Here is a 27,184-nt window from a genome sequence, read left to right as displayed (position 1 = left end):
AAACAACCCACAAACAAAAAACCCTACCCCAAACCCTCCAACCAACCAATTCCAAAAGTGCAGAAAGAAACCAGAAAATTCAAGAAGGAACCAAAGACACTACATTCTTATCTGTCAAAGCTATCCAGTAATTAAAGAGAATTCTAATATATCTGTATTTGGATACTTATAGAGCTTATAGAACTTTTTAGGGGGGGAAGAGGAGGATGGAAGAAGAAAAAAAAAAGGCCAAGTTAGGGTAAGAAAAGACATCCCAAACCAGCAATTCTTGGGATCAGTCCCTTGCTTAGTATAGCTGATGCGTAAAATCTACAGCAACAGGAAAATCTATGAAACTTTATTATTCCTCTTATTTTTTTGTAAAATTAATTTAGCAATTGTGTGTGAATATTAACATTTGAAAGTCACAAAATAAAATAATTCCATTGCTATTTTTTCCTATTTTTAATGAAGACCTTTCTAAGTAATTTCTCCTGAAAACACTAAATCTTGCTGACAAAGCAGCACTGATGTATTTTATTTTAGAATAATGTAAGGTGAAAAGATCATGTGAACAAAAAGGGATTATTAGAAAGCAAAACAATAAAGACAGTAAAAATTCAGAGATTATATTTTTCTCCACTTGTGTACATTATAAAAAAAAACTTAATTTTAACTGAAAGAATAAAAAAACCCTTTAAAAATCTCAGAAAAATTAATGGAATCTTTGTTACTGTTGTGTTGTAGGAATTTGTAGGACTCATTCTAACATGTATCATCAAACAATAATAATTAGGTATTTTCTCTTGTGTGTGACTTTCTTGTTGTGCCACACATAAAAAAAACCCCATCAGATTTCATCTGTAAAAAGAAAGTGGAATGTATGTTTTTTAAAGCTGTTTATTAAATATTTCTTGTAGTATGCAGTGCTCAAGCTCAAGTCTGGGACTATGATTTCATTTTGGCTGGTGATCTAAAAAAATTAAATAAAAGACACAATCCTTATTTTATTGTCAAAACACCGAGAACTTTTTCATGCTGTGGGCTGTATTTTGAACTACAACAGAAAAAGTTGTGAGTTGCCAAAAGAACAAGCAGAGTCAATATATCTAGGAGAGTTTTTCCTCTACTTTCAAACTCCTTAACTGTTAAAATTTCTCTATTGCTTGGTTTACAGTTTCAGTGATGTCATACTTCAGTATACTTTCTTTTATGTAAACATCAAGGGAAATTAAAATGTTAATCACATTATTCATGTAGCCCTTTGTTGTGAGAATCACCTACAAAAGATATTACAATACGTATTTTACATCGCTAAGAAAAGATTCAAGTCACTTTATTTTTAAAATCTTTATTAGACATTAAATATGCTTTCATTTCCGTTTCAATTACTTGAAGTGTGGATTTAAAATGAAGCTGAATCAGAGTGGTTATTGTTACAAATCTGGGGAAAGGGAGATACATGCACATTTTTAAATACATAGTGATTATTGCTACAGATGTAGCAATCAAATCGAGTACATACAGTCTTGCTTTTTTTTTAAAAAAAGAATGTCTCCTACAAAATACATTTACCCTTATGATAACAATTTCTAGATTAGGATTTTAATTATTTTTTAGGACATGGTATAATTGTGTGTAAAAAATGCACAGCATCTAGACATCCACTATATAAAAATAATTTTTATAATAAGACAATAGAAATAAGTGATATTTTAGCCTCCTTCCTTTAACCTTTCAGGGTAACATTTCTTCAATAAAGCAGAAGTGTGATTGCATCGAAGCTTTCTCACCATGTCAAGCACAAAGCTCAAGCTCATACACTGAGCTTGCAGGCATTGGAAACACGTATAAAAATGCTCAACTCATGTTACCCTCTGCTACCCAGCTGCACAGAAATGTTCAAATTTAATTTTGTTGGAAGTTAGATAGTTGAGAATTTCAGGGGGTTTTATGTACAGTAAAAAAATAGTTCTTTGTCTAGTTTCTATATAATTTCAAATATACTTTTGTCTTTGCTTCACAAGTTGCATCAGTTAATAACTGAGGCTAAAGGAACATTAAAAAATTACAGCTTCTCCTGTTTACACTGATCCCTGCTAAATTCATTCTTATTGTGCACAAACACATTCGTTCTTGCAAGGCCCAAACTCGACCTGAAAAAGCGCAGACACGTTGCAAAACATAAAGACAACCGATCATGCTCCTTTAAATCCTTCACCAGATATGGATTTTTTAAAAAGCTAATTATCAGTAGACATCTGCTTAGTTTTTATTTTCTTTTTTCCTGTAAGCAGTAAAGAAACAGAGCACAAACCAGAACGTTTTATTCAGTATCCTCAAGCTAGCAAATATTAAATAAAGAAACGATTTAACCGCTAACCGGGCTCCGTACAATGTTGCAGCCTTTCAGGAACCTTCGGTAGGTTATCGATCCGCTAGTGAATTACCTCCAGTTCAGCCATAGGTTGCAGGCATCACCATCCATCGCTCGTCCTGGCTTTGGCAACACTCCTCCTCTCTGCCCATCGCTCCTGGAAGGCAGGAGATTCGTCAGTCCCGTATGTCTGATCTGGTTGGCGGCAAGAGCAATGAATAAAATCGTTATCAGCTGTCGGGGTTTGTTTGGTTGTTTCGGGTTTTGCTTTTTTATTTATTTATTTTCTTTTTTAAAGGGAAGTTCTCAAAGCGAGCGCCCCGAGAGCCCTTCACCCCTCAGGCGGAGCCGCCTGGGTAGCCCCAGCGAACAACGAAGAAAGGCGCCTTTCTGGCTGTTTTGGGCTTTCTGGGATTTCCCCCCCGCTCCAGACCCACGGCAGGAACCCGGGCACGATGTTGCAAGAATAAGAACCAACAACGCGTGACACTGTGGCACTTACGCGCAGATGCCAAAGCCCCTGGCCGAGCCCCGAGGTCCCTGGCTGGCTCCGAGGGAGCGGGCTGGGCTAGGGGGGAGCCTCGGCGAGCGGGGAGTGTGGAAGCGCCGGCCTTCCCCAGTGGGGCCGCGCTCCCCGGGGGCATTTTGGCTTCGCTCGCTTCCCATTCTTGCGACGCTAGAACTCGGGAACTTCCAGCGCCGCCACCGCCGCCGCGAGTCGCCGCTGCCCCGCCGCAGCCCCTCCTCCTCCCCGTGCGTCGTATCCCTCCGCGCTCCGGCACCGCGCAGAGAAAGCGCCTTTCACCGCCCGCCCGCCGCCTTCCCGCCCACCCCGCCGACATCTTCTGCCACAGCCCGCCCGCCTTCCCGCTAATAAACGCGTAGCGCTCGCCCCTCTCTCCCCTCCAGCGCCGGACAGCGCCGGGGGCCGCCGCGGCAGCGGGGCGGCAGCCGGGGGGCAGGAGAGCCCGGCTCCCCCCTTCCTCCCCGCCTGGCTGCCCCCGCCAGGCAGCGCCGGGGACTGGAGGGGGGCGCGGGGGGAAGGGGCGGCGCGCGGGGCCGTGGGGGCTGAGGAGGGGGCGCGGAGGAGGAGGGGACTCTTTCTCCGGGCGGAGGGATCGCGCTCGCTCGCGCTGGCTGGCGGCGACGGCGGCGGCGTTGGCGGCGGGCGGCTGCGAGTTGTTGTTTCCTCCTCCTCCTGCTGCTGCTGCTGCTGCTGCCCGTGGGTTGAATGGTGGAGCCGAGACTCTCCCCGGTGAACGAGCAGTGACAGCGACCGGGCGGGCGCATTTCGCTGGGACCCGACGCTGCCGCGGGAGCGCGGCCCGGGCAACCCCCCTTTTCCCCCTTTCCCCCCCTCCCCTCCCCGGTTTTCGCCTCGCCATGTCCGGGGACGGCGGTAGCCGGCACACGGCGGAGCTGCGAGCGGGTGAGTGGTGGCTGGCGGAGCCGGAGAGGGGCGGCGGGCAGGGGGAAGAAAGGGAAGCCCGCGGGAAAGGGGCGAGCTCCAGCCCTGACGGCCTCTCCTCTCCCCGCAGAGCTCTACTTCCTCATCGCTCGCTTTTTGGAGGACGGACCATGCCAGCAAGCGGCTCAGGTAGGGGATGGAGGGATGGATGGATGGAGGGATGGATGGATGGCGCCGCCGGGCCTGGCGGGGAGGGGGCGGCCGGGCAGGGCGGATGATCGGGCGGCGCGCTGGCCGCCTCGTCCTCCTTGTCCCTTTTTCTCTCTTTTTGAAACCTTTTCTCATGCCCCGCTTTTGTTGTTGCTGCAGGTCCTGATCCGAGAAGTGGCGGAGAAAGAGGTAAGAGCGGCGCCGTGCACCCGGCACTCGCCCCGCCTGCGGCCTCCCTCCCCCTTCCCTCGCTCTCCCGCTTCCCCCGCCCCATCCCGGGCGCTGCCGGGGGGCTCCTCGGGGGAGGGGGGAGCCACTCACGGGGCGCCCTCTTTTCCCTCCCTCAGCTGCTGCCCAAGCGCACGGACTGGACGGGCAAGGAGCATCCCCGGAGCTACGAGAACCTGGTAAGAGGAACAGGCGCTGGTAACAGGAGAGAGAGCTGCGGCGGGCAAAGTTGTTTTTCCCCCTCCCTCACTCTCACTGAGCAGCCCGGTAAAAAAAATTGAATTTCCCGCAAAAAAAAAAAAAAAAAAAAAAAAAAGGCAACTTAGGAAAAAAAAAGCACCAAAACTTTGGATTTTTTTTTTTTTTTTAAAATTTTTATAACATACTCTATCCCTCGCTGCGCCCCATCTCAGTGTCCCGGGGAGGGCTCGGGCCGGGGTCCGGCCGGTGCCCGCTCGCCCGAGTGGGGTCAACAACAACGCGCGCGCCGGGCCCGGCCGCGCTCGCTCCGCGACGTCACGGACGCGGTGCGGGCGGGCGCCACAGCCGCGCGCGCGGCGCGGCGCCGGGCGGGGCGGGGCCAGCGGCGGCGGGTGCCGGGGCGCGCGCGGCCGTGCGGGGGCGCTGTGCGCCGCCCGCCCGCCCTGCGGCCCGCGCGCGCACACACAATGGCCGCGGCCCGGCCGTCCCGCCGCGCTCCCGGCCCGCATCCGCACCGGCACCGCGCCGCGCTGAGGGGCCCTCCGGCTGTCCCCGGGCGTGCCCCGCTGCTGAGCTGCTTTCTGCGGCTCGGAGGCTTTTATAGGCCACTTATCTGGTGCGTGGCTATAACCGGGCTTGCCGGGGCCACATCATAAATTTGACTTAGGTGGATTTTTGGTTTGCTAAATTTTAAAATTACCTAGTGTGTGCTTTTCACCTCGGGTTAGATCAGTGATAAAATGTTACTCGAAGCGATGTAGCTCTGGCTTAGCAGAGAGGGGCCTGGATTTTTTTTCCTAACATGCTGTGAACTGCAGCAGTTGGGAAAACAGCATTTAAGGTGTATGAATTGTGTCTGTTAGCAACTTGTTGCTGGTATTGTTTTCATTGCAGGTGCATTATTGTATCATTTAGTCTCTGAATATCTGAAAACGTTTTAAGAGAAAGACTGAGCCCTGTTTGTGATGCTCATCAAGGAGGGATTTCCCTTGCTGGTTGCTTATAGTAGTTCTGAACTCCAGTAACTTCTGAAACATAGATATGTTGAGAACTTTTGAACTTGCACAAAAAGAGACAGGACAGTTTCCATCTGTATGTAATGCCTTCGATAAAGGCTGCTGCTGTATACATTTTTTTAATTCTATAACATATTGCATTATGGAGCATAGGTATTTATTGTGGTCAGAACGGGTTTACTTACAGCATTGCTTTTTTATGTAGCAAGAGTTGCACTGGCACAGGCATTTTCATATGTATGGGTTAATTGATAGCAATTAACTTGTGGAAAATATAAGAATACATACCAGTACTTCTGAACTGTCTTGAAATCAAATATGAAGAAACTTAACTGGAAATTTCAAAGTGCATGATATATTATACTATTCTTATTTACCTGTTTATTTGTAAGCCTGGGAGGCCGTTTTACCTATTTCAAACAATGGTAGGAGTTGCTTGGTAAAACTTAATCGATAACTTTTCTCTTTTATCCTATAAATTATAAAGACTTGGAGGTATAGTTTTAATATAGCATGGATTTGAGTTTCTTCTATATAGTCGAAATATAAAAGGATGTGCAGAAAGAAAATGTGAGATAAAAATACATTTTAAAGGTTCAAGTAACAAAAGTTGGTGAGAAATAAGTTCATTCTGATCCTTTCCAAGAAACTTCTTTTGTTTGTGGAGTGTGGGTAAATACCAATTTAGTCAGCATAGGTATGTAATGACGTAAGATGTACTTCCTCAAAACTTGGACTTAACACTGGATACTTAGTTTTGGAGAGATAATGCTGACTAGGTCCTTTCTCTTTTCCTAGCTTTCTGTCCATAACAAAGTTTCCTTAGGCTTCCTAATAACCATTTCTAAGTGCTTTCCCAGCTTGTCCCTACCTAGATATTGGGGGGGAGGTATGTGTGTAATTAGTTACTTTATTCTTGATGCTTCTCTCCATCCTGTATTTGTTCTTGCCTCAGCCGTCAAAGCTGTGTGAATTTTATATTACTTGACATTTTAGCCATGCGAAAGCTGGCACGGAAGTGTATTTGCAGCATTAGTTACCTTTTGTACAAAAGAAGAGTTTTTCACTGTTTCCTGTTTCATTAAATAAAAACTTATTTGTCTCAAACCAAAGCATCCTTAGCTCTTGAGATAAAGAAACAATATTAGTTCAGTCATTTTTTTTTTAAAAAATCTTTTCAGCTTTAACATGCCGACTCTTCCTTCTCAAGATGGCACATTTTGCTGTGTTTTGATACCGCTTCTCAGACATGAATGCCCTGAGCTTTCTCTAAGCTTTGTAGAAAGGTCTGAAGGGATAAAAGACTAAAAACTAAAATTACCAGTAAATGTAATGTTAGATGTCTGACTTTTACTCTGAGAAGGAATAAGGACTCTGTGTAACTGGGATGGAATTTAATTGCAAGCTTCTCTTTTATTGTGTGCAAAATCATGCCTTTTATTATACCTATATTTTTAATACGGAATTAGTTTTATATATATTCAAGGTATGATGACGTTTCTGATTTTTTAAAGCATTTATTTAAGAATTTTTATTAGAGTTAACTTTTTATTATTAGTCTGGAATTCACAGCCCGAGATATTTTATTTCTGTTACTTAATTTGTGCAAATAATGTTAAATCTGGTGCAGTTTTTGTTGCTTTCATTTTTCTGTTTGGCCAGTGAAAGTAAATGTTTCATTTTCTTAAATAAGCTAATACCATGCTGTGCATGCTTGTAATGCTACAGGAAAGTACATGAGTGCAGTAATGCTGATCTATTATGTTCTTAAGTGATTTTTCTTGAATTTCAGTATTCCTATGTTATATATTTCAAGAGTCACCATGTGTGGTACAAATCACTTGAATACTGCTTTGGTAGTGTAGGCTCTTATTTCAGACTGCTAATCTCATTCTAACGTTGCCAGTATTAAGATTTCTTTTCGTGCTATAACCTAAGATCCTGTGGGAGTTGAGTCCCTGGTAGGCCACTTCTAATGCAGTTCTACCAAGGGGGACTCTTCAGTAACAAATCTCAGGATGTTTTGTCTTCTCTTGCTTTTGTTGTGAAAACTTGTGAATTGTAAGACAGCTGTTTTTCTCTCCTTTTGAAAGATGGAGGGTTTCTCAATATGAGGGACAGAAACTGAGGGATTTTAAGAGTTAACAGCTCATTTGGCAGAGCAAGGCAGCGGTGTGAATTGTTTATAGAGTGTGGATAAGGTGTTTAAGTGTTGTGTTGCATTTTTAAGCTTTTCAACACCTTTGTTAGTGCCTTTGTTACAGAGCAATCTTTGGTGCATCATTTGACTCGAGGGTAATTGTTTTTTTCATGTTGCAGTTTCCCTATGGGTGTAGCTGCTCTAATTGTATGCTGTGGATGAAAGCTGTGCGTTTCTGCTGCATCCTTTGTGTAGGCACGAGTGCTCATCCAAATGTGTGGTTAGTTGGATGAGGCAGCTGAACTGTCTGAATAATGAACAGTAATTTTAAGATGGCTCAGCTCTTTTAGTGTGATACACCATGGGTCTTACCACCACCATGAGGGTGATGGTAGGAGTGGGTGTGGAGGGGTTGGAGAATGTGTTGCAGTTGCTTCTTTTGGGAGCAAAGTAGACTTCAGCTGAATGAAACCAACTGTTGAGATTGACAATTTAGAGCTATCATAGAGAATGTTGTGGGAGTGTTGTTTTTTTGTTTTTTTTAAGTTTTCTATGGTACAAGCATCATAGTGTAGATGATCACAACTATTTTGTAAATTTTCTAATCCAGAATATTAATGTAGTTGTAGTTTTCTCTGTTGAATTAGAATTTTATTCATGGTGGTGATGGTTGAAGAGGGAGAAGGCTGGGACTTCACACCAAATAGGATGGTCCTGTATGTTTAATAGACAGCAAGTCTTGGTCTCAGGAATTGTTGATGATTTTTTTTTTTGCTGACATTTTGTGCCTTTCTCTTCTCCAGCCCACAATTATTAAATGTCATTTCAAGTGAAAGTTACAGAACGCTTTTTTTCAGGCCATTTGACTGTTCTTTTTTTTTGTGGTGCAAACCTAAGTAAAGTTACAGAATATCTGTGGGAGTGGTGCGCTGAGTACATTGATACTGTGTTTCTTTCTTCATGTTGTAAAGTCTTCAGGCAGAATTGTGGTTACTATTTAGAAATTCTGTTTCTTAATAAGCCAAGCAGATAATATGTGGTTTGTTTCTTTAGGATAGATTGTTCTGTAAAGATACTCAAAGAAATAGGGAGCAGAAGTAAAACTTGAATCAGAGAGCTGCCTTATCACATAGTTTTTATTAACAGTATTTTGGGGACAGTCTACAATATTTGGGAAGGTGTTCTGAAAAACTTGGCACTGTGGCTAAGAAAACCTAAGTATTCTGATTGTTATTCTTAGCCAGATTTTTGGTCTCATTAACAGCACTTCTGTTGGACATATATCAACTTAAATGATTTCCTCTGAGTTCTAAAAGACAAGTGCTTGTGATCTACAGACTATTCCTATAGCTGAGAACTTAGGTTATGTTAAAACCTCTCTGTTCAAACTCTTCTATTTTGATATGGTGAAACACTTGTTGGTAACACCACACATTTGTTTGTTGCACAGATAATCAAGGGAATTGGCCAAGCCAACTGTTTTGTGCTAGTTCTTTCTAACAGGGACTAAGAAACACTGTTGAGAGATGGGATGAGGAGGAATATCAAGTTTCTGAAATGTAACTTTTGTTTAAAATACCCCAAATCCAACAAAGCCCACAAAACTTTAGGAGCAAATTTAAGGAAGGCAAACAGCTACAGGTAATTTAACAGTAGCAGGCACAGCTGAACATCTTTGTTTATACGGCAAAAAAATGCTGCCTCTGCTCACACCTTCTCATGTAGTAAGCTTGCAGCACACTGTTTATACGAAGACTTATCTACTCTGGCCTCACACCTATTAAAAGCATTAAATAGTTGAAAAAATAGTGTCTTCTTGGCATGGCTGGTTTCATATAGACGTATTTAACTAAAGAATAATCTTACAGTAAAATATTAGGCATTCTGATTGGAAATAGTGGTTAAATATTCATATAGTTTTAGCTCAAGCAGAATTGGAAAGCATACAACAAATGAGAATGTTTCGGGGAAAATGGTTCTCCCGCCCTGTTGTTGGTTGTCCCTGCCCTATCTCCCCAGACCACCCTCACCTCCCCCTAAAGAAAAAGAAAAAAGGGAGTGAGAATTCTTCAGAGAAGACTACTTGCATTTCATTGCAATTCCTAATTTTAAAAATGATAAGGCAGTGGCTGGTGATGCTCTATTAGATTGATGATCTGATATAGTACAATTACTGTAATTCAATTTGGAGCTTGTTTTGGGTAATATACTGCATAGCAGGATAGTTAAATTGGGATAGCTGCTGATGTTAGTAAGACTGAGCTCTCGTGTCTTGGAATATAGGTAGCTGACTGAAGTAGGTTTTGTTGTTAAATGTCCTTGTGTGGAAATGTGTTTTTCTGAAACATATTTACAGCCAACCTGGTAGTTAACCATGTTGACTGTTAGCAGGGTAAGGGGGGGAAACAAACAATTTTTGAGAGAATGTTTCAGTGTGCAGAGTATTTGGAGCTCTAGAATAAGGTTGTATTTTACTTGATGTCTAAAACACTGGTGGTGAATAACTGCAGTATGTATTACAAATTTAACTCAAGAGTCTAGGTCAAATCACGATTTTTTTGTTTCATTCACTGTGATTCTAATGCTGAATTATGCTGCAGAGTCATGCAGAATGAAAATAGAAGCGCTTAGGTCTATTTCAAAGGTAATAAAGATTTGTATGTTAGTCTAGATAGCTGTGTAGCTGCGTTTTGTGTATTCCCATGCTGCTTATTTGGAATAGGTGAAGTTGGGGGTAGTTGCTAAAGGGAGAGGTTTGAGGGTAATGCTGCTTCTGATTTTCTAGGAAATAATATTTATGCTTAAGATCTGAAGATTTTGTACTTGCTGACATAGTTCTAGTTTATGTAAATAAATAGTAATAGTTAAGAAATGTTAACATATGTGAAAAGACTGTGAGAACAAAAGGAGAGTTTATTATTTTGCCTTAAAAGCACATCTTCTATGCACTTCTTTTGGAAGAACAGAGCAGAATTAGACATTGAAGAAAGTCTAATAGGGTGAAGAATAAAAACAGCTAGAATTTCAGCTAGGGGGGACTGGCAGAGAAAAAATCCTGATCTTTTTATGTTGTTTGACATCACAGTTTTGGCATATAATTTTAAAATTCCAGTCTGTAGAGTCCAGTTTTCACTTTCATTTACAGCTGTATGAATTTTAAATACTTGTACATCTGTTATTTTTTTCCTTTTGCTTTCCTTTTTCCTCTTGGAATCAGAGTTTGATATCAAACCAAATTTTATTCTGTTTTTTCATTCTGAGTTGTCTTGAGCTTTTCTGATTCTGACAAAGCTTCTAAAGTTACCACTGAAATAAACATTTATTTATTTAGTTTTGTCTCAGAAATTTGACTTGAAAGTACTCTGGATGTGGATTTTTTTGGATTGTAGATATATTTTTGTAGATTCTAGGCTCTTTTTGCAGTTTATCAGTGCAAGAATTGTTTCCTGGTAGGCTGCACTATGGAACAATCCAAATAATTTTAGTTTAATGTATTAAGTAAACTTACCTTGTCCTGTCTTGATTTCTTGTTACCAAGTTGTTGTCCTTTCTGCAATTCTTATTTTTCCTTTTTCAAAAGGGAGAAATTGGGTGAATTTCTGTTACACAGTTTTTGAATTTGTGACTTCCACTACAATAGTCCCACATACAAATTAGCACAGGAGCAGAATTCCTAGAGAGACAGTCAAAGCCCTGAGCCTCTTGCTGTTTGAGACATTTGGACAATGCTCCTAACACCATACTTTAACTTTTGGTCAACCCTGGAGTGGTCAGGCAGTTGGAGTAGATAAAGAATTTGTTTTGGTTTTTTTTTATGAAGAAGAAATTATGTCACCTGGACAAAACTTAATTAATAGCCTATTTTTATTAAGTTAATCAAGTTCCACATTTTATTTGTTTGTAGAAGAAAAAGAAAAGGAAAAAAACAGTCCAATTAAAACTTTGTTAAATAAGTTTTCCTATCTGATTTTATGGAGAAATCTACCATTTTATTTAAGTTTCTTGTGTGTACTTTAGCTTTATGGAGGAAAATGAGAGCTAAATGTTGACTGTGCATGGTTCATGAAATAGCTCCATAAGCTTCCTGGAACTGACAAGCGTTTAAATGGGCAATGCCACTTCTGTTTTGGCAAAGCGTACAGCTCGCCAAGTATTGTTGAATCAGTTTGTTAATGAGCTGCTTCAAATGCTGCTTAGTAGTGAACTATGATTATTTAGACAAATCCTGTGAAGAAGCATCACACAACTACTGCATAATGTAGCATAAATAGCTCTTTTCACACAAATGGACTTAAATGAGAAGAGACTGTAGTGTGGGTGTAAGGTATATATTGAGCTCCTTAATACAGATGATCAAGAACAAAACAGATACCTCTTATCAAAACATTTGCTTTAAAAACTGCAGGAGGAATTGAGACTACCTAGTTTCTGCTAAATAAAAAGTGAGCACATGGCTGATGACAAATCATGAAAAATATGACTCAAGATGTCAGCTTGCTGTAGTTTTGGAATGTGTCAAAGATGATTTTTTTCATTTACTTTAGATTTTATGCATTTCTTAGGTTGTGTAAAACTGTAGGGTCTTGAGCAGGGTAAAATGACAGTTGTGTTGTGTACTTAGTTGTGTTATTCATGGTTGAACAAAAAACCCAGTAGTTATTAATATTTGAGAGATGAATTCAGATTCTGCAGATGTAAATTCTGGTTTCAGATGCAATTAAGCAAAGATCAGTGTTTATTTAGCTTTTGTGCTTCTTTTGATAAGAGCAGAGGAGAACAAAAACTAAGGAAATGGATCAAGCTGTTGATGGCAAAAAGTCTATACAGCTTCATAAATTCTTACGGCTATTTAGATATTTTAGAGCTCATGCATGTATTTTGATTGTGATTCCTCCTTTAAGCAGAAAGAAGCATGATGATTTGATACTCTGATTAATTTTTCTTATCATAATAATTCTGAATTATTTTTTGCCACTCTTCTGTGTGTCTGTCTGATGACATTGAATTTGGCAATTTTAAATTAACTGACCTTTATGATGAGCTGCAATTTTATTTAAGTAAAATATAATTTTTAATTTTTTTTTTAAAGAAAATCTTTTTTTTTCACTTGTCTGAATTTTGCAAGTTATTTAACTTTTTATTTATTATTTAACTTTAAACCAAATTCAGACCACTTGCAAGGTTTTCTAGAAATGTAATAAGAGCCACAGAAGGAAAACCCTTCTTTCTAGGAAGCAGCTAAACATTTGCCGGCTGATGGGATGTAGCAAATGAATTCTTATTTTGCCTTGCTTGCTGTGCAGATTTTGCTTTACCTATTAAACTATTTTTATCTCAACCTACAAGTTTTTTCTCTTTTATCCATCTGATTTTCTCCGCCATCCCAATGCAGTAAGAATGAACAAGTGGCTGCAGGAGACTGAGCTGCTTATGTCTAACTGAGGCCAGTGTTAGACCAAGACAGGAGAGAGTAAACTTTCCCTTCTTCACTAGGAGATTGTGGTGGTGGTAGGAAGTACTGGTGTAAGCAAGGTTTTTCCAGAACCTCAGTTTCAGACTTCAGCACTCTTTATGTTAATAAACTGCTGGAGTACATGAAACAATTATGGTGTGTCAGCAAGATACGAGCACATTTGATAAAGAATGAGGTATATTCTGTTAATTGGGTGTAATACAGAGACATAATTCTGCCTAAGTGTCAGTCAAGACCTCCTCTAGTTACAGAATAACAAAACATCACAACATCTTCAGTGTTTTGCTGGTTTTTTTCCTCTTCTGTGAAGTAAAACTATGAAGATGTATTTTAGGCTTTATGAAGGATAAAATGACTACATGCCAAATTCTGTACAAGAATTTGAGAAAACTGAGTCTATTCTCCCTCTTATTAATAATTTATTGTTTTAATTTATTTTTGGTTATAGTCTGAGTTGACAATAGCTTATACATTTTAAAACTGCTATTTTTTAACCAAAAGCCCTGTATCAGTAGGATTTTTACTGTTGTCACATGCATTTCAAAAGCGTTTTTCCCCCTTGTTATTTAAGACAGTTTTCTGATCTAGAATTATAGTAGTTCAAAAGAATAAACTGTTTTTATCTGGCAGTCACTAAAGGTGGTTCATTATCAAGTTGTGAGAAATTATGTTGCTGATAATAGGAGCTTGTTTTGGTACTGTGTAATTATGTCTGTTAAAAAAACTTTTTGGGTTTATAGATGCGATAGGGACGACATAACAATTTAAAAATTGAATTACTTAAACCAACATTTTTGTTTAAAAGTTATAGATGTAAAATAAATGAAGCCAGTTGTGAAGTTTCAAGGTGTTTTAACTCGGGTAAATTGAGGCAGAATGTTTTTGCATTTTCTTTTACAAAGCTATATTATTTGGTGTTTGTAATTCTTGAAAGAAGTAAATGTTGCTGTCTTTACAGTGTTTGTCTCATCTTTATCTTACAGTAATTTAAATTGACTAGATCACTACTTGAATGTAATTTTGAATATATTCTTTACAGTTTTTTTACTGTGATTGTAAGAGAGCTTATTAGTGTATGACCAACTGTGCCTTGAAGTCAGAAAGTAGTAAATACCAACAGTTCTCTGTACAAAGTGGCATGTGCTGAATAGAAGAATTAATTAGGACCAGCTGGAATGAATTATTGTACTTAAAGGTCATTATTTGTTTTTATTCTTTACTATCCTATAATTTTCTTAGGAATTTGTGTAATAATGTGGGGAGAAAAGATTAAACCAGTAGTGCATCAAAAATATTGTATTTGTTCTCAAATGTTTTGTTTGCTCTTTTATATAATAGGTAAAATACTACAGACACTTGGCACCTGATCACTTGCTTCAAATATGCCATCGACTTGGACCACTTCTAGAGCAAGAAATTCCACAAAGTGTCCCTGGAGTGCAGACATTATTAGGGGCTGGCAGACAGTCTTTGCTTCGTACAAACAAAAGTATGAAAATTTCATGAGAATTTTGAGAGTTCTTGATATTTCATACCATTCCTGTGGTTTTCATGAAAAAGCCCATTTGCCTTCATTTTTTGGTGTGATTTTTAACAAACAGGTTGCAAACACGTTGTATGGAAGGGATCTGCTCTTGCTGCACTACATTGTGGAAGGCCTCCAGAGTCCCCTGTAAATTATGGCAGTCCACCTAGTATAGGTAAGTCAATTTTATTCTAGCACTGCCATTGTAATACCTAACTCTCAGGGTGATTGGTTACTATGATGGTGAGAGATAAATAGCAGTTCTGTTTATATTTATCTTTGTTAGTGTCACATACCTTACCTTTAGTATTTTTATTAAGATGCTGTGTTTCTCTATCATAAAATTTTCTCGGAAGTTAATTTTGTCTTTGAAGTATAAAATTAATAAAATGTATTTAAACAATGAATACATGCAAACAAAACTCTTTCTTAAAGATGTAGTAAGGCTGCCAGTAGATAAATAATTAGTATTATAGGGCAGCAAGGCCTACACCCCTTGTTAGGAAGTCATGTAGACTGGTAATGGTTTCCTTTGGAAAAATTAGAGTCTTGTAGAAGTTATTCGTTTTGCTCTCTGGTCCATTCAGTAATTTTGTAGCTGTCCTTTAGCTTGCTGTGCTGTGTCATGAAGGATGCATGTGCTGTCTGTATTATTGAAAATCTGAAAGCTGGAGGTCAGAGGTATTCCAATTTTTATTTTTAAGCTCTCACATAGTCACTGAAACATTTGTTAGCTTTCATGTTTTAAGAACAAGGATACACATTTGTTTGGTTGCTAGGAGGATCAAGATGTGATATTTTAGACGATTCTTTAAGGATCACTGTTTTTTTTTGTGTATAGAAAAAATGAGCAGAATCACTGGCATCTTTTCATCTTTCTCTATTGATGTCCACTGAAGGGGGAATGATTAAGACCGAATTGTCCATGTGGATTACACCAGACAAGGAGTAGTGGATATTTTTACCAAAGCAGCATTTGCGGATAGATGTGCAGTGTTGGATTAGAGCGGGCAGAGAATATCCAGTTGATTGGTTCTGGAACAGGTGCAAAGACAAAAGTTTCTGTCTTGGCAAAAAAAAGACTGCAGATGTATTTGGGAACTAATATATAACAATGTATGTGAAAAAAACCCCACACTACATATAGTGTCAAGGCATAAATATGTAGGCAGACGCTATTAGGAGTAGAGTTTTTTTAATGTGGTAACCTGTCATGGCAATTTTTCAATCTCTAAGCTACTTTTGGAGGATTTTGGTAGCCTCTAAGTTTTTAATGAATTTAAATGGATACATATAACATATATAAAATATAAAATCAAGAAAGGTTACTTTGGACTATTTGTATTTTTTCTTAAATTGAAGGAACTCAAAATCAAATCTCAAAATGCACACCATTACACTTAATCCAGAGAATTATAGTTCTCTTCAAACAGCTGAAGCAGAACCATGCTACAGCTAAAGTCTCAGGTTCAGTGCAGCCAATTTTGACTTGGTAGATGGCAGAGTATTTAGTATCCTAGTAGCATTTCCATTTTAAAGCACAAGTTACGTGCTTTCTGTATTTCTGTAGATGGACTTGGTTTTGCTTGCTGAACTCCTCAGCTGGTATTATGTGTATTGATCAGAAGTGGTTCACTTAAACGCTGATGTAGCACCTGCTACATTCTTTGTGGTTTTGCTTAGAAACACTAGTTTCATATTCACTTAGAGGGCATTTTCTGTTTTGTGCTCTAGTGTGTAGGAGAAAATGCTTGTTGCTGGTTAGAAAATTCCCTTGAGTGGTTGTGCAATAGCTTGATGATAATAATCTTGGAGAATCTTGGGCTATTTTTGCAAGGTGACTGTAGGACTGAGCTTTTTAATAGCTAAGGTTTCTTTAGTGGTTGCTTAAATTGTGAACAAATTTTAAAATGCGTTGGAGGGATCAGAGTGGTTGAGGACTGTTTTATGTTGTACTGCAGCTTACAGTGCATGGTAGCTGGTGTACGCTTTTCAAATGGAAAAAGATCAGTGCATGAGATGCATGGTAGCTGAAGTTCAAAGAAAGCTGTAGAGCTGCTGTGGTAGTGAAATGAAATGTTAAGGAAAATAACTTTCAGACTTTTTAGAGAAGAACAAGTCAGGCTTTCTAAATAAATGTTATTTTTATTGAACCTTTTGCAGAGCACTGAATGTTTGGAAAATTACCGTTATTTCAAACACCACTTTTTTCATGACCAGTAATTTCCTTTTCCAAACATTCATGTAAGTGCTGGTAACTGAATGTTTTCAGCTGTGAAGTGTATTTGAATTTTTGGGATATTTGATTCAGAGCTGTATACTAAAGTGTTTACTTTTGATTTATCTTATTCTGTCTACACTGATCTCTCAATGAAATAAGGAACTAGAATAACACTTCTTTTATACATTGAATTAGAATTTTTTTTTTTTCTGTTTCCTTAAATAACTTCCAGCTTTCCCCTGGGAAGACTACATTTTATGAAAAAAAAAAAAAAAAAAAAGTTAAAACTAGTATTCAGGCTGTATGTATTTCAGGTGGATAACCTACTAATGCTTGAGGGACAGAAACAAAGACAGTGAAATTCTTCTGTGTTGTGCAGGAAAATTTAACTTACATTTCAGTGATTGTGCAAAATTGTTAATTTATTTCCTAGCCTGATGAATCAATGCAGGTGTCATGGTGCTGATTGGGGTATTATTTAGAACTAATTTTGTGTATATTTTGCCAACTGCCTTCTTAGGTAGCTGGTTTATACCAATTAAAATAGATCTGTACAAATACATATTTTCCCTGTAAACTACAGAGTATCTGTAGAACATAATGAAGAGAAGTAGAACTTGAATATGGAATAGTCTTCATGCATTTGCTCTCATTTGTGCATATATCTTACAAAAAAGTTGTTGAAATGCTTAAGAACAAAAGCAGATAGGTCATATGCTAATTTGTTTTGTTAAAGGTTTCATTTTCATGAATGTAGAAAAAGAGCTCTTTTTCAGTAATTTTTGGGAATTGCTGAAAAAGAAATGAACCTAAGACCTTTGACAGCTTTGAGCTCAGAACTCTTGGGAAAGCTCACCACTTGGGTATGAGGACCTGAATGAGACTGGCTGTTTGCCCCAGACAAAAAAGATCTTTTTTCTTGACCAGCAAAAGTATCTGCCTTTCAAAATTAGCGTTTCATGGTTTTGCAGAAGACGCAACCTTAAGAAAAGTTCTGAGGTATTTTACTCTTTTTTCAGTATGTTTATTAAGTGGTACTGGTGTTTTGGCTGTAAAGAGAATACTAGGTTCTGAAAGCAGTGTAAAAGTCTGTTTTTAGAAATGCAGTAAATACTTCAGGCCTAAAAACTGGCTTACGATTACTTTGTGCAACTCTATTATTCTGTTAACTATAGGAAGAAATGAAAGGAAAGTAGTGCATTTATATTAAAAGATCTGTGTAAAAGTTACATTTTTTTATACATATTTAGTCAAGTCTAGAGTGAATTATACTAAAGTAAATGACATGTTAATATGCAAGAATAAATGAGCTGTAAAAGTCATGAACTTTGATCGTAATATAGCCAACCCTTTACTTATCAGTGGAACTATATAGTGAAAGCAAGTAGGGTATTACTGAAGTTAGGGAAGTTTGGAAATGTTTGAAATTGTGTAGCTTTCATTTGTTTTTGCTTTCTTCTTTTTGAAATATCTCACCTCTTACTACTCTGAATTAGAAAGAGCTGGCAGTTGCTTTCACAAGCAAATTAATATTGTATGTGAAGTTTGAGATGTATATAGAATGTTTGTGTTTTCAGAAGACTCCAGTTAGGAGCTGATATTCTTTTACTTTCATGATATGACCAGAGACAAGTTCTGGCTTGATAACATAGTGAGCTTAATCATTTTACTTCATTGAGTCATCTCTAAGTTAAGAGTGTTGGAATACTGTATGGAGCTCAGAAGCTGAACAGAGAAACGGTAGGGAGTTAAAAATTAGTTCAGGCGGGTTTGTTTTCTGGTCTTGGAGATCTTTGAAGAAGGGGGAAAAAAGCCTTCAACAGCACCAAACTGAATGCTTGATACATTTAGACTTACTATCTTGGAGAGTGAAAGGAGTTGTCTAGCAGTCTCTACTATTAAACAGCTCTGAATTCTGTGGTATTCATTAGAGGCCTGTCTAGCCTCTTAAGTTAATGAAACTTGATTCAATAAGGGTAAGAGTTGTAAGTGAATGATATCCTTTGGGTATCCTTCCAGGATTCTTCTGAATCTGGTTCTATTTTTGTGTGACTGGAAGGGGAATGAAGTTGGATTCTGGTTTTCAGAACAGAACTTCCATTAATTAATTACAACTCCAGAAAGGAAGAAAATGAAAGATTGTGTATGGATTTTAAAAGTGTAACTTACATGTGGTACAAAATGAAATTTGATTTATCACTGGCTAGTGGATAAGGCAGGTTACTATGCCCCATCTTTAAGGCATATTCCATATTCAAGGATAAGACTATGTAAATAAGGAGATAGAGTTGATCACTGGTAAAAATAGAAAGTAGAAAGAAAACCAAGTGAAAAAAAAAGAGGACTAATACTGTCAGATCTTTCAGACCCTCAAATTTATCTTCCTTTAACAGATTTCTGTTTTTCTTTGAACTGCTTTTTCTGTTCTGGGTGGGGAATGAGTTAGAGAAGTCCTGAAACTTTGAAGGCATTCATTTGGAACCTTTTGCATGCCTTTTGAGTGGAAGAAAATCTATACTCTCTTGTAAGGTCCACTGAAAACTCCCACCACTTCACTTCCATTGACTTTATTTGATTTTTACACTGTTCCATGGGAAACCAAACAAATACGGTGTTTTTGACTTTGAAGATGTGTGGTTTTGGGATTAAGGTTCTTGGCAGCAGTGAATTGTGACAGTAGAAGTGAGAATGGCATGTTTTTTCTCTACCCCACTTGCTTTTTTAAACTCTTGAGATTAAAGATCCTGAGCAGTATTTGACCTTCTTTGGAATTCTGTGATTCTGCAGTAATGGAAGTTGGAGTTCTTCTGGCAATAAATCTGGTGAGGGATATGAAGCAACTCATGAAGATTTTTTACAGGTCTATCAGCAGTAGGAGGAACAGTAATCCTGCTGCTGATTGGGGCAGGGGACCTGAAGCAGGATGAGAAGGAGACTATAGAACTTAAGGTGGGTCCTCCTCTCCCTCAACGTCAGTCAGGACAGGAAAAGACAGGTACATGGTGAAGAGTTCCTGGTACTGATCTTAGACGGAGAAATCATGCCTGACTAGCCCAATAGTCTTTTAAAGGATATGAGGGGCTTGGAGATTTGGGGACAATAGTGAGTGTTATTTATCCTGAGTTCAGCAAGGCTTTCTGAACAGACTCCCATAACATTCTCAATGACAAGCTGAAAAGATATGACACAACTTCTGGGGTCCAAGGGCCGTGATCAGCAGAGTGAATTCCAGTGACTGGCACAAGAACCAACCACTATTGGTGTACTCCAGAGGTTGGTGCAAGAGCCAGTGTTGTTCAACATCTTCATTAATAACTTGGATGGTGAAATAAAAAGCTTGCCTAACAACTGAAATCCAGGAGTAGTGAATTATTGAGGAAGACCTTGACAGGGTGGAGAAATGAGTCAACAGGAATCTAATGAAGTTTCACAGAGAGAAGATGAAAGGCCCTGGGGAGGAATAACCTTATATACCGGTGGATACTGGGGGCTGACTTGCTGGAATGCAGCTTTGGAGAAAGCTACCTGGCTGTCTTCGTGCTGAATGTGTCAGACACAATGTGGCCTTGCACATAAAACTATCAGCATCCTGGGCTGCTGGAGGCAGTTCATTGCCTTTAGGTTGAGGGTGTTCTTTCCCCTCTACTCAGTGTAAATAAGACCACACCTGGAGTGCTGGATCCAGCTCCTCAGGAAAAGACATACATGGATGGTCTATAACTGTTAACTGGTCTCTCAAAGGACCAGAAAGATGATGAAGAAATTGAGGTATTTGTTATACAAGGAGGAGCCAAGAGACCTGGGCTTGTTTAGCCTTGAGAAGAGAAAGTGTGGCATGGGCAGGATGGTGGTGGTAGTAATGGTTGTAAATACTTAAACTGGAGCATGTGATGAAGATGGAGCCAGACTCTTCTTACTGGTGCATCATGACATGACAGAGGTCATGAACCAAAACTGAAATAGAGCAACTTCAACTTCAACATAAGAAAACAGCTTTGTGGGGCGGTAAGAGCTCTGGCACAGGCTTCTCAGAGAGATTGTGAAGTCTCCATTCTTGGAGGCATTCGAGACTGGACTGGATGCAGCACTGAGCAACCTGCTCTAGCTGACCCTGCTTGAACAGGGGGCTTGGAATACATGATCTCTGTATCGATTCCTTCCCACCTCAGCCATTCAGTGCTTGGATGATAGCAGACCATTTCAGTCTTGGAGGCTAGTCATATTATATGAACATGAGCCCAGAAGCTAGAAGGCACTTCATTTTGTTTGGAACCAATTAGTAAACAATTGTTAGCAAGTTGAAATTATAAAATTTGTGAAAAAGTTTCAAAATGTCAACAAATTCACAGCTTTCTCAGACACTGGTGTTTACTGATTATTAAATATGAAGAATTCTGATTTTGAAACTAGAATATAATTCGGGAGTAACTGGTGGTTTATCATACTGTGTTGTGCAACAACCGCTTAGTAGCATCTGTTTTTTTTAATCTGTTTTCAATTTTATTTATTTATTTTTAAAATAGGACCTTATGTGTAAGTAGAAGATGGGAATGTAAAACTAAGGTAGTACTAATTTCCTTGGTCAGCCAAGCATTGGATAATTTTTTCAATGCATTGTCCATTTCACAGTGCCCTTCCAGCAAGGAGCATGCAATCTATTCTGTTGTTTTCTTCTTTGCAACCCTTCCCTTTGTTGGCTGACTCACTGTAAGGCCCAACCAGCATTCTCTAAGGCCTCCTGGGATAAAGCATCATCTTCCTTCATTCCCTTATGTAGTTTGTGGCTCCCACTGCAGCTGTTTAACTACTTATACCTTGTCATTCTTCCTGTGATTAACAGCTTTGTTCATACTCATTTGTGTGAGGCCGAGCAAAGACAGAAAAGTGCTAATATAGCTAAAACGAGAGAGATTGGACTTGCTGTCATAGAGAGTTCTAAATTCATTGTTTTCCAGATGCAGTTAAAATCAAGCTAAATAGGTTAGAAACTTGACAAGTGTTGATGTAACAATTGTTAAAACAACCAAGGGCCAAAGGCATTATTCTGAACAGCGAGTACCCTTTTGGTACCCTTTCTCATCTTGGCTTGGACAAGAAAAATCAACTTCATTGTTTGAATACAGGAATTCTTGACACAGATATTTTTGATTTTTCCCTGTACTCTGGAAGGGAAAAAAAGGTTAATGTGCTAGCAAAGTTCGCAGGTGTTTGGAATAAATAGTGGGAATTGGTCAAAGAAATCAAGATAGATTCTTGGCACTTGGCAAAGTTCATAAGAGTAAATATAAAGGTATTTAAATGAAAGGAATATTGAAAAACAATGGTGGATATGAGAATTCTGTTTTAAATAACCAAAAGATACCCCCCAGTTTGGGAAGTCTTAAAAGTTATGTGCTTATGGATAGTCTTCAAACCTGTGGGAGATTGATTCTTGCCCTCCCCTCTGCTAATTGCATGAACTTGGTAAAAAAAATTCCCAGAGAATGTAAGTTCATAATACTGTAGAGGGATTTTTTCATGTCAAATGGCTTTTTAATTCACTTAGTTTTATTTTTAACCAGTTTTGGTATTTTTGCACATTAAGTTTTGATCAAGGCTAAAGAGTAAGACAGATTCCTGTGTTCTTGTTTCCAGTGTCACAGTATTACTTTTTATTTCCTCCAGTAGGTTGATTGTTCCTGACCAAGCGGTGTTTCACTTGTTGAGTTTCCCAGGGATATGTGAGCTAGTAGCAAGCTGCCTGTTGGTGATTGGCATCAGTGAGACCATTCTTAGAAATACTGGCTTGTGTTCTGCTAAACTTAGCTTCTTCAGTGTTATCAAAAACCCCCCAAAACCAAACAACCCACTCCCATAAACCCCTTCAAACTTGATCTCAAGTACTTCAGAAGTTTTTTATAAATTCAGGTGTATATTAAAAATTACATGCTTGTGTAAAGTCATTTGTTGTTTTATCTTAATGAGTCTCCCTGCAGTTTTGTATTGTTGATGCGTCTCTACAAATTAAACTTTTAGTTAAGCTTTTTTCACTTTTTGTGAACTATGGTTTCATTTGAAGGCACTGAGATATCCATCAACCATATCCATCTTACATTAAAAGCAGACAAAAGGTAATTTCTGTGTACATTGAGATTATTGTGTAAACTCACTTTGTTGGGACAAAGATCTTTATTCTGTTTGTGTATACTTGTTTGGTGTCTTTTTTGTGTGTGGTTTTTTTTGGTTGAGGTTTTTTTTTAAATGTAGGATGATTTGTCAGATACCAAAACTAGATTTATCCTGTGCCTGAACTAATCTTGGTTTCCTGCTGTTCTGCAGTAGACTGCTGGCAAGGGAAAACTTTGGCATAAAGCAAATGCAACCGCATCTTTTTCTGGTATGAGGGAAGGGTGAAGATATAGCAGAGCCTTAAGACAGCAATTGCTCCTTGACTAAAAGTGCTTTGCTCTACAGCTAATAATTCCACTTCTTCACCGAGCTTCTTGAACTAGAAAAACTTCCTTGAACTAGGGCCTAAGGCTTAATGTACTTGGCTAATGCACAAGAAGCTTGTGGTTCTAACAGAGTTGCTACAATCCCACTATAAAAATTGACATATCTGATGTAGTTCGACCTGTGCTAGCTTATACCACTGTTATGTTGGTCTGGGTCAAACTCAAGTGGTGTGAGGGGTTTGTAGCTCTTTTCAGTTAATACTAGGGAGCAAGTCCATGAGCCAGCAGTGCCCTTGTGGCCAAGAAGGCCAGTGGTTTCCAGGGATGCCATAGGAAGACCATTTCCAGCAGGTCAAGGGAAGTGATGTACTCAGCCCAGATGAAGTCAGTCTGGAGTGCTGCGTCCTGTTCTGGGCTCTTCAGCACAAGAGGGGCATGGAGGTCTTGGAGTGGGTCCAGTGGAGGGCTATGAGGATGGTAAGAGACTGGAGTGTCTCTCCCTGAGATAAATAGAACAGGCAGAGAGAGCTGGGCATGCTCATCCTTGAGAAGCAACAACTGAGAGGTGACCATATCAGTGTCTGTTGGTATCAGAAGGGAGGGTGCTAAGAGAAAGAAACCAAACTCTTCTCAGTGGCGCTGAGCAATAGGACAAAGAGGGAACAGTCAGAAACTGATGCACAGAAAGTTCCACCTGAATATGAGGAAGAACTTCTTCCATGTATGGGTCACTGTGCATTGGAACAAGTTGCCCAGCGAGGTTGTGGAGTCTCCCTTACTGGAGACATTCAAGAATTGTCTAGATGCAGTCCTGTGCCACATGCTCTAGGATGACACTGCTTGAGCAGGGAGATTATATTGGATGACTAATTGTGGTCCCTTCCAAATTTGCTTTCAATCTTCCAACACCATTCTGTGTGTTAATGTTACATTACTTGCCTTGTCACAGTTCTGTACATTATAAAATGTATTGCCCTTGCCATTCTTAGGTCTGATGAGGATATGGAGTGTGACTAACATTTATGCAGAGAAGTATTATACTGTTGCTTTATTATTGCATGAATAGCAGCTTAAAATTAATTGCAGTGAGCTGTATTTTCTTCACTGATATTCTTGATGGAAGATGTCAATTTTGTTAAAGTGAATTCTTGCTCCTGGAACTTGTTAGCTTTTAAACTTGAAAAACATCACCACATTCTTTGAAACAAAGTTTTGTTAGTCAAAAATCAGAAATTTCTGTAAGTTTTGGTCAATTAATTTGTAAATTTTCATTTGGTGGTTTTGTGTGTGTTTGTTTAGTTGTAGTGGGTAGCAGGATTCTTAAAAAATGAATGGTGTTACAAGTGCTGGATAAATGTTTGAGTAGACCTCAAGAAGCAGGTTGCCTTGGAGAAGATTTGAATGCGTGCTGACCTTCAGTTAATAGCTATGTAGAAGCTTTTACACTTAATATATTTGAGGTATGTTACTGCTTCATGGAAGCTACCTCAGTACTCCTGAAATTGGGCACTTAAAGTTGGAAGTTGTATTACATCTTTGTACTATGCCTTGCAGGTCAATACTTTTTCCGTGTCTGTATCATAGGCTACTTTTGTATGTACTTTTCTCTAATGAGGGCAAAATGAGATAATTACTATAATAAGCTGTTCATATGTACAAGTGGTCCAGTGTTGAGATAAATTTTCCATCCTTGTCAACTGTTTTAGTTTCTGAACACAATATAAGTCTGTCTCTTCTTTTTTCTTTACCCATTTGGTAGTGGATACCCTGTTTTCAAGAAAACTAAATGGAAAATACAGACTTGAACGTCTTGTTCCAACTGCAGTCTATCAACATATGAAGATGCACAAACGAATATTAGGACACTTATCTTCTGTATACTGTGTAACTTTTGATCGGACTGGCAGGCGAATATTTACTGTGAGTACAAAATCTTTATTTTTGTAGAGTTTTTTCATTTTTGAGTACACGTAACATGTCAGCTAATTCTTTGCAAGACATGAATATAAGATAGATACACTGATTATGAATGAAATACAGAATAAGTCCTTTACCACTGTTCCTCTCATATTTTCTTTTTATGTCCATGCTGGTTTACACACTAAAATAATTTTGGCATATGTATCTGAACACTAGGTGTGATGGTGGTTGCTGATCTGTGTTGTTCATTGAGAAAACTTAATTTTCAGTGGAAATGATTTACCCTGTGTAGGTTCTTTCTTCTGGCTTTGTTTTCTCTAGCAAAAACATAAGCAAGACAAGGAGCTGCCACCACAGAATTTTGGTTAGGAAGTCTTAGAGACAACAATCACATGCTGTGTTGTAACAAATGTTGGTTCCCAACAAATTGTCTTTATGGAATCCTAGGAACTTTTTTAAAATTATAGTGTTTTAGTATTTTTAACTATTTGTTTTTTGTTGTTAAGTCATAAATACTAGACAGATATTTGAAATCGATACTGATATTGTAGGTTTCCCAAGGGATGTGATTTATAAAACCACATAGATGTCAGTGTAATATTTAGATTTCCTGGTAAGTGGTCAGTTTAACTAGAGACAAAGATTTCATAAACACACTTCATGCCAGTCCAGGATGCTTTGGATGCATTTATTGCCTTCCTACAAACACTGGATGTAATTGATACCTGTGTGGATTCAGGAGCTTGATTGTGTCCTTTTAGCCTCATGTCAGATAGTTTGAACAATGCTGATAGAAGTACAGTTCAGGTTTCCTATTTTGCCTTTCAGTCCTAACTTCTAAAGTTCTTTCATGGCAGTTGTAAATGTAATTTGCCGTCTTGCCCACATACATCTTGCTTTGTCACATGGGGAGATGTGTGGTTGAAGGAATGAGACACCTTGCAGTTTTTTGAACAGGCTATTTATTTGTTCACTTGTTACTTCAGGCATAGAAGAGACTCAATTTCATATCTATTTTCTTTTCATCAGCAAGCTAAATCACAGGCATTAAAATCTTATGTATTCTGGTTTATATGTGATTTACTTACCAGGAAATGGGCTCTGTGTTGTGGGTTTATTCTGTAAGTGACATGGCAGAATGCATTAAGGATTTTATGAGAAAATTCTCTTGGCTGTAACAGTTTTTTTTAAGAGAAAAGTAGAACAACCTGAAATAAAATTGGAAGTGGAGAGGAACAGTATGTTTCTGCAACCCCAGAGTTTTGCTGGCATTCCTTTGCTGATAGTGTCCTGGTCTAATAGCTTGAAAGAGAGTTTTCTGTTTAGATCATGATTACTTCAGGTGTTGAATAAAGTGGCATAGATATTAATTGTGGTTGCTGAATTTTTATTGTGGGGAGCTTGGGACTGAACTTCTTAACTCTGCACTTTTATGTAAATCCAGTGTTCCCTGTGTAGATGTTTAAGTGGTTGTAGGCAAATGGTTGTGTCGCACATTTCAGTAAAATCCTAGTTGCTGTAGCTGGCCTTATATAGTCAGTGGATAAACAGTCATGAACTGTTGTGTTGTGACTGCATCTGTATAAGGAAATGGTGCCAGTTCTTTTAATCTAGACCACTACAACTTCCAAAGTCTCTAATGTGGTATGTAAATTTTGCATGCATCAGTAGGGAATTGTTCTTGCCTTACATTTTTACTCCACAGCCTTCAGTGTGTTATTAGTTAGATAAGTTGTTTTAGATTTATAATTGGTTCTAGAAGCTGTATCATACTTGTTTCCTGTTCCACCTGACATCTGAAGGATTGAAAGCCTCTAAATTCAAGCTTTGTTCATGTTCTGTTTCAAATTAAAAGGAAAAGAAGGTGTTCCAGCATATTTTTCAGTCATACTCAGCTGGGAGATGTTGTCCTTGCTAGAAAGATGTTACTTCTATTTTGCCTGAAGACAGTGGAAATATGATAGTATACTTTTTTCCCACTAGCTTAGTTGGTCTTTGTGTTCATGTACCAAAGTTGTGGTACTGGGAGGGGGGCTTTCTACTTGGAGAAGT

The 27,184-nt window shown here is 38.9% G+C and overlaps 2 protein-coding genes across 2 annotated transcripts in view; one reads left to right on the top strand and one right to left on the bottom strand.

Moving 5' to 3' along the window:
• Positions 1-1,314: 1,314 nt before the first annotated feature.
• On the bottom strand, positions 1,315-3,204 carry LOC111925789 (uncharacterized). Its single transcript, XM_086876357.1, has 2 exons — positions 2,859-3,204; positions 1,315-2,551 (listed from the first exon to the last, which is right to left on the bottom strand). Exons 1-2 carry the CDS (start codon positions 3,196-3,198, stop codon positions 2,457-2,459), a joined length of 435 nt encoding a protein of 144 aa, XP_086732483.1. The 5' UTR covers positions 3,199-3,204; the 3' UTR covers positions 1,315-2,456.
• Positions 3,205-3,425: 221 nt separating this feature from the next.
• PHIP (PHIP subunit of CUL4-Ring ligase complex) overlaps positions 3,426-27,184 on the top strand; it is a 105,970-nt gene continuing 82,211 nt past the window's right edge. The window contains exons 1-7 of the mRNA XM_086876353.1: positions 3,426-3,785; positions 3,895-3,953; positions 4,134-4,163; positions 4,322-4,381; positions 14,371-14,521; positions 14,634-14,732; positions 24,972-25,132. Coding sequence (XP_086732479.1) covers positions 3,740-3,785; positions 3,895-3,953; positions 4,134-4,163; positions 4,322-4,381; positions 14,371-14,521; positions 14,634-14,732; positions 24,972-25,132 — 606 coding nt within the window. The 5' untranslated portion in view covers positions 3,426-3,739. The remainder of the gene's footprint in view (positions 3,786-3,894; positions 3,954-4,133; positions 4,164-4,321; positions 4,382-14,370; positions 14,522-14,633; positions 14,733-24,971; positions 25,133-27,184) is intronic.

This window comes from Cyanistes caeruleus, chromosome 2 (assembly GCF_971803275.1).
Source record: "Cyanistes caeruleus chromosome 2, bCyaCae1.hap1.1, whole genome shotgun sequence".
Classification (NCBI taxonomy): domain Eukaryota; kingdom Metazoa; phylum Chordata; class Aves; order Passeriformes; family Paridae; genus Cyanistes; species Cyanistes caeruleus.
Note: the sequence above shows the minus strand (reverse complement) of the source record. Positions and strands in the feature narration are given on the sequence as shown.

Excerpts from the sequence above, each read along its gene's own strand:
- LOC111925789 (XM_086876357.1), bottom strand. The coding sequence starts at position 3,198 with ATGTCGGCGGGGTGGGCGGGAAGGCGGCGGGCGGGCGGTGAAAGGCGC. Across the intron at positions 2,552-2,858 it reads AGGGGCTTTGGCATCTGCGC|ATCAGACATACGGGACTGAC; the intron begins GTAAGTGCCACA and ends GCCGCCAACCAG.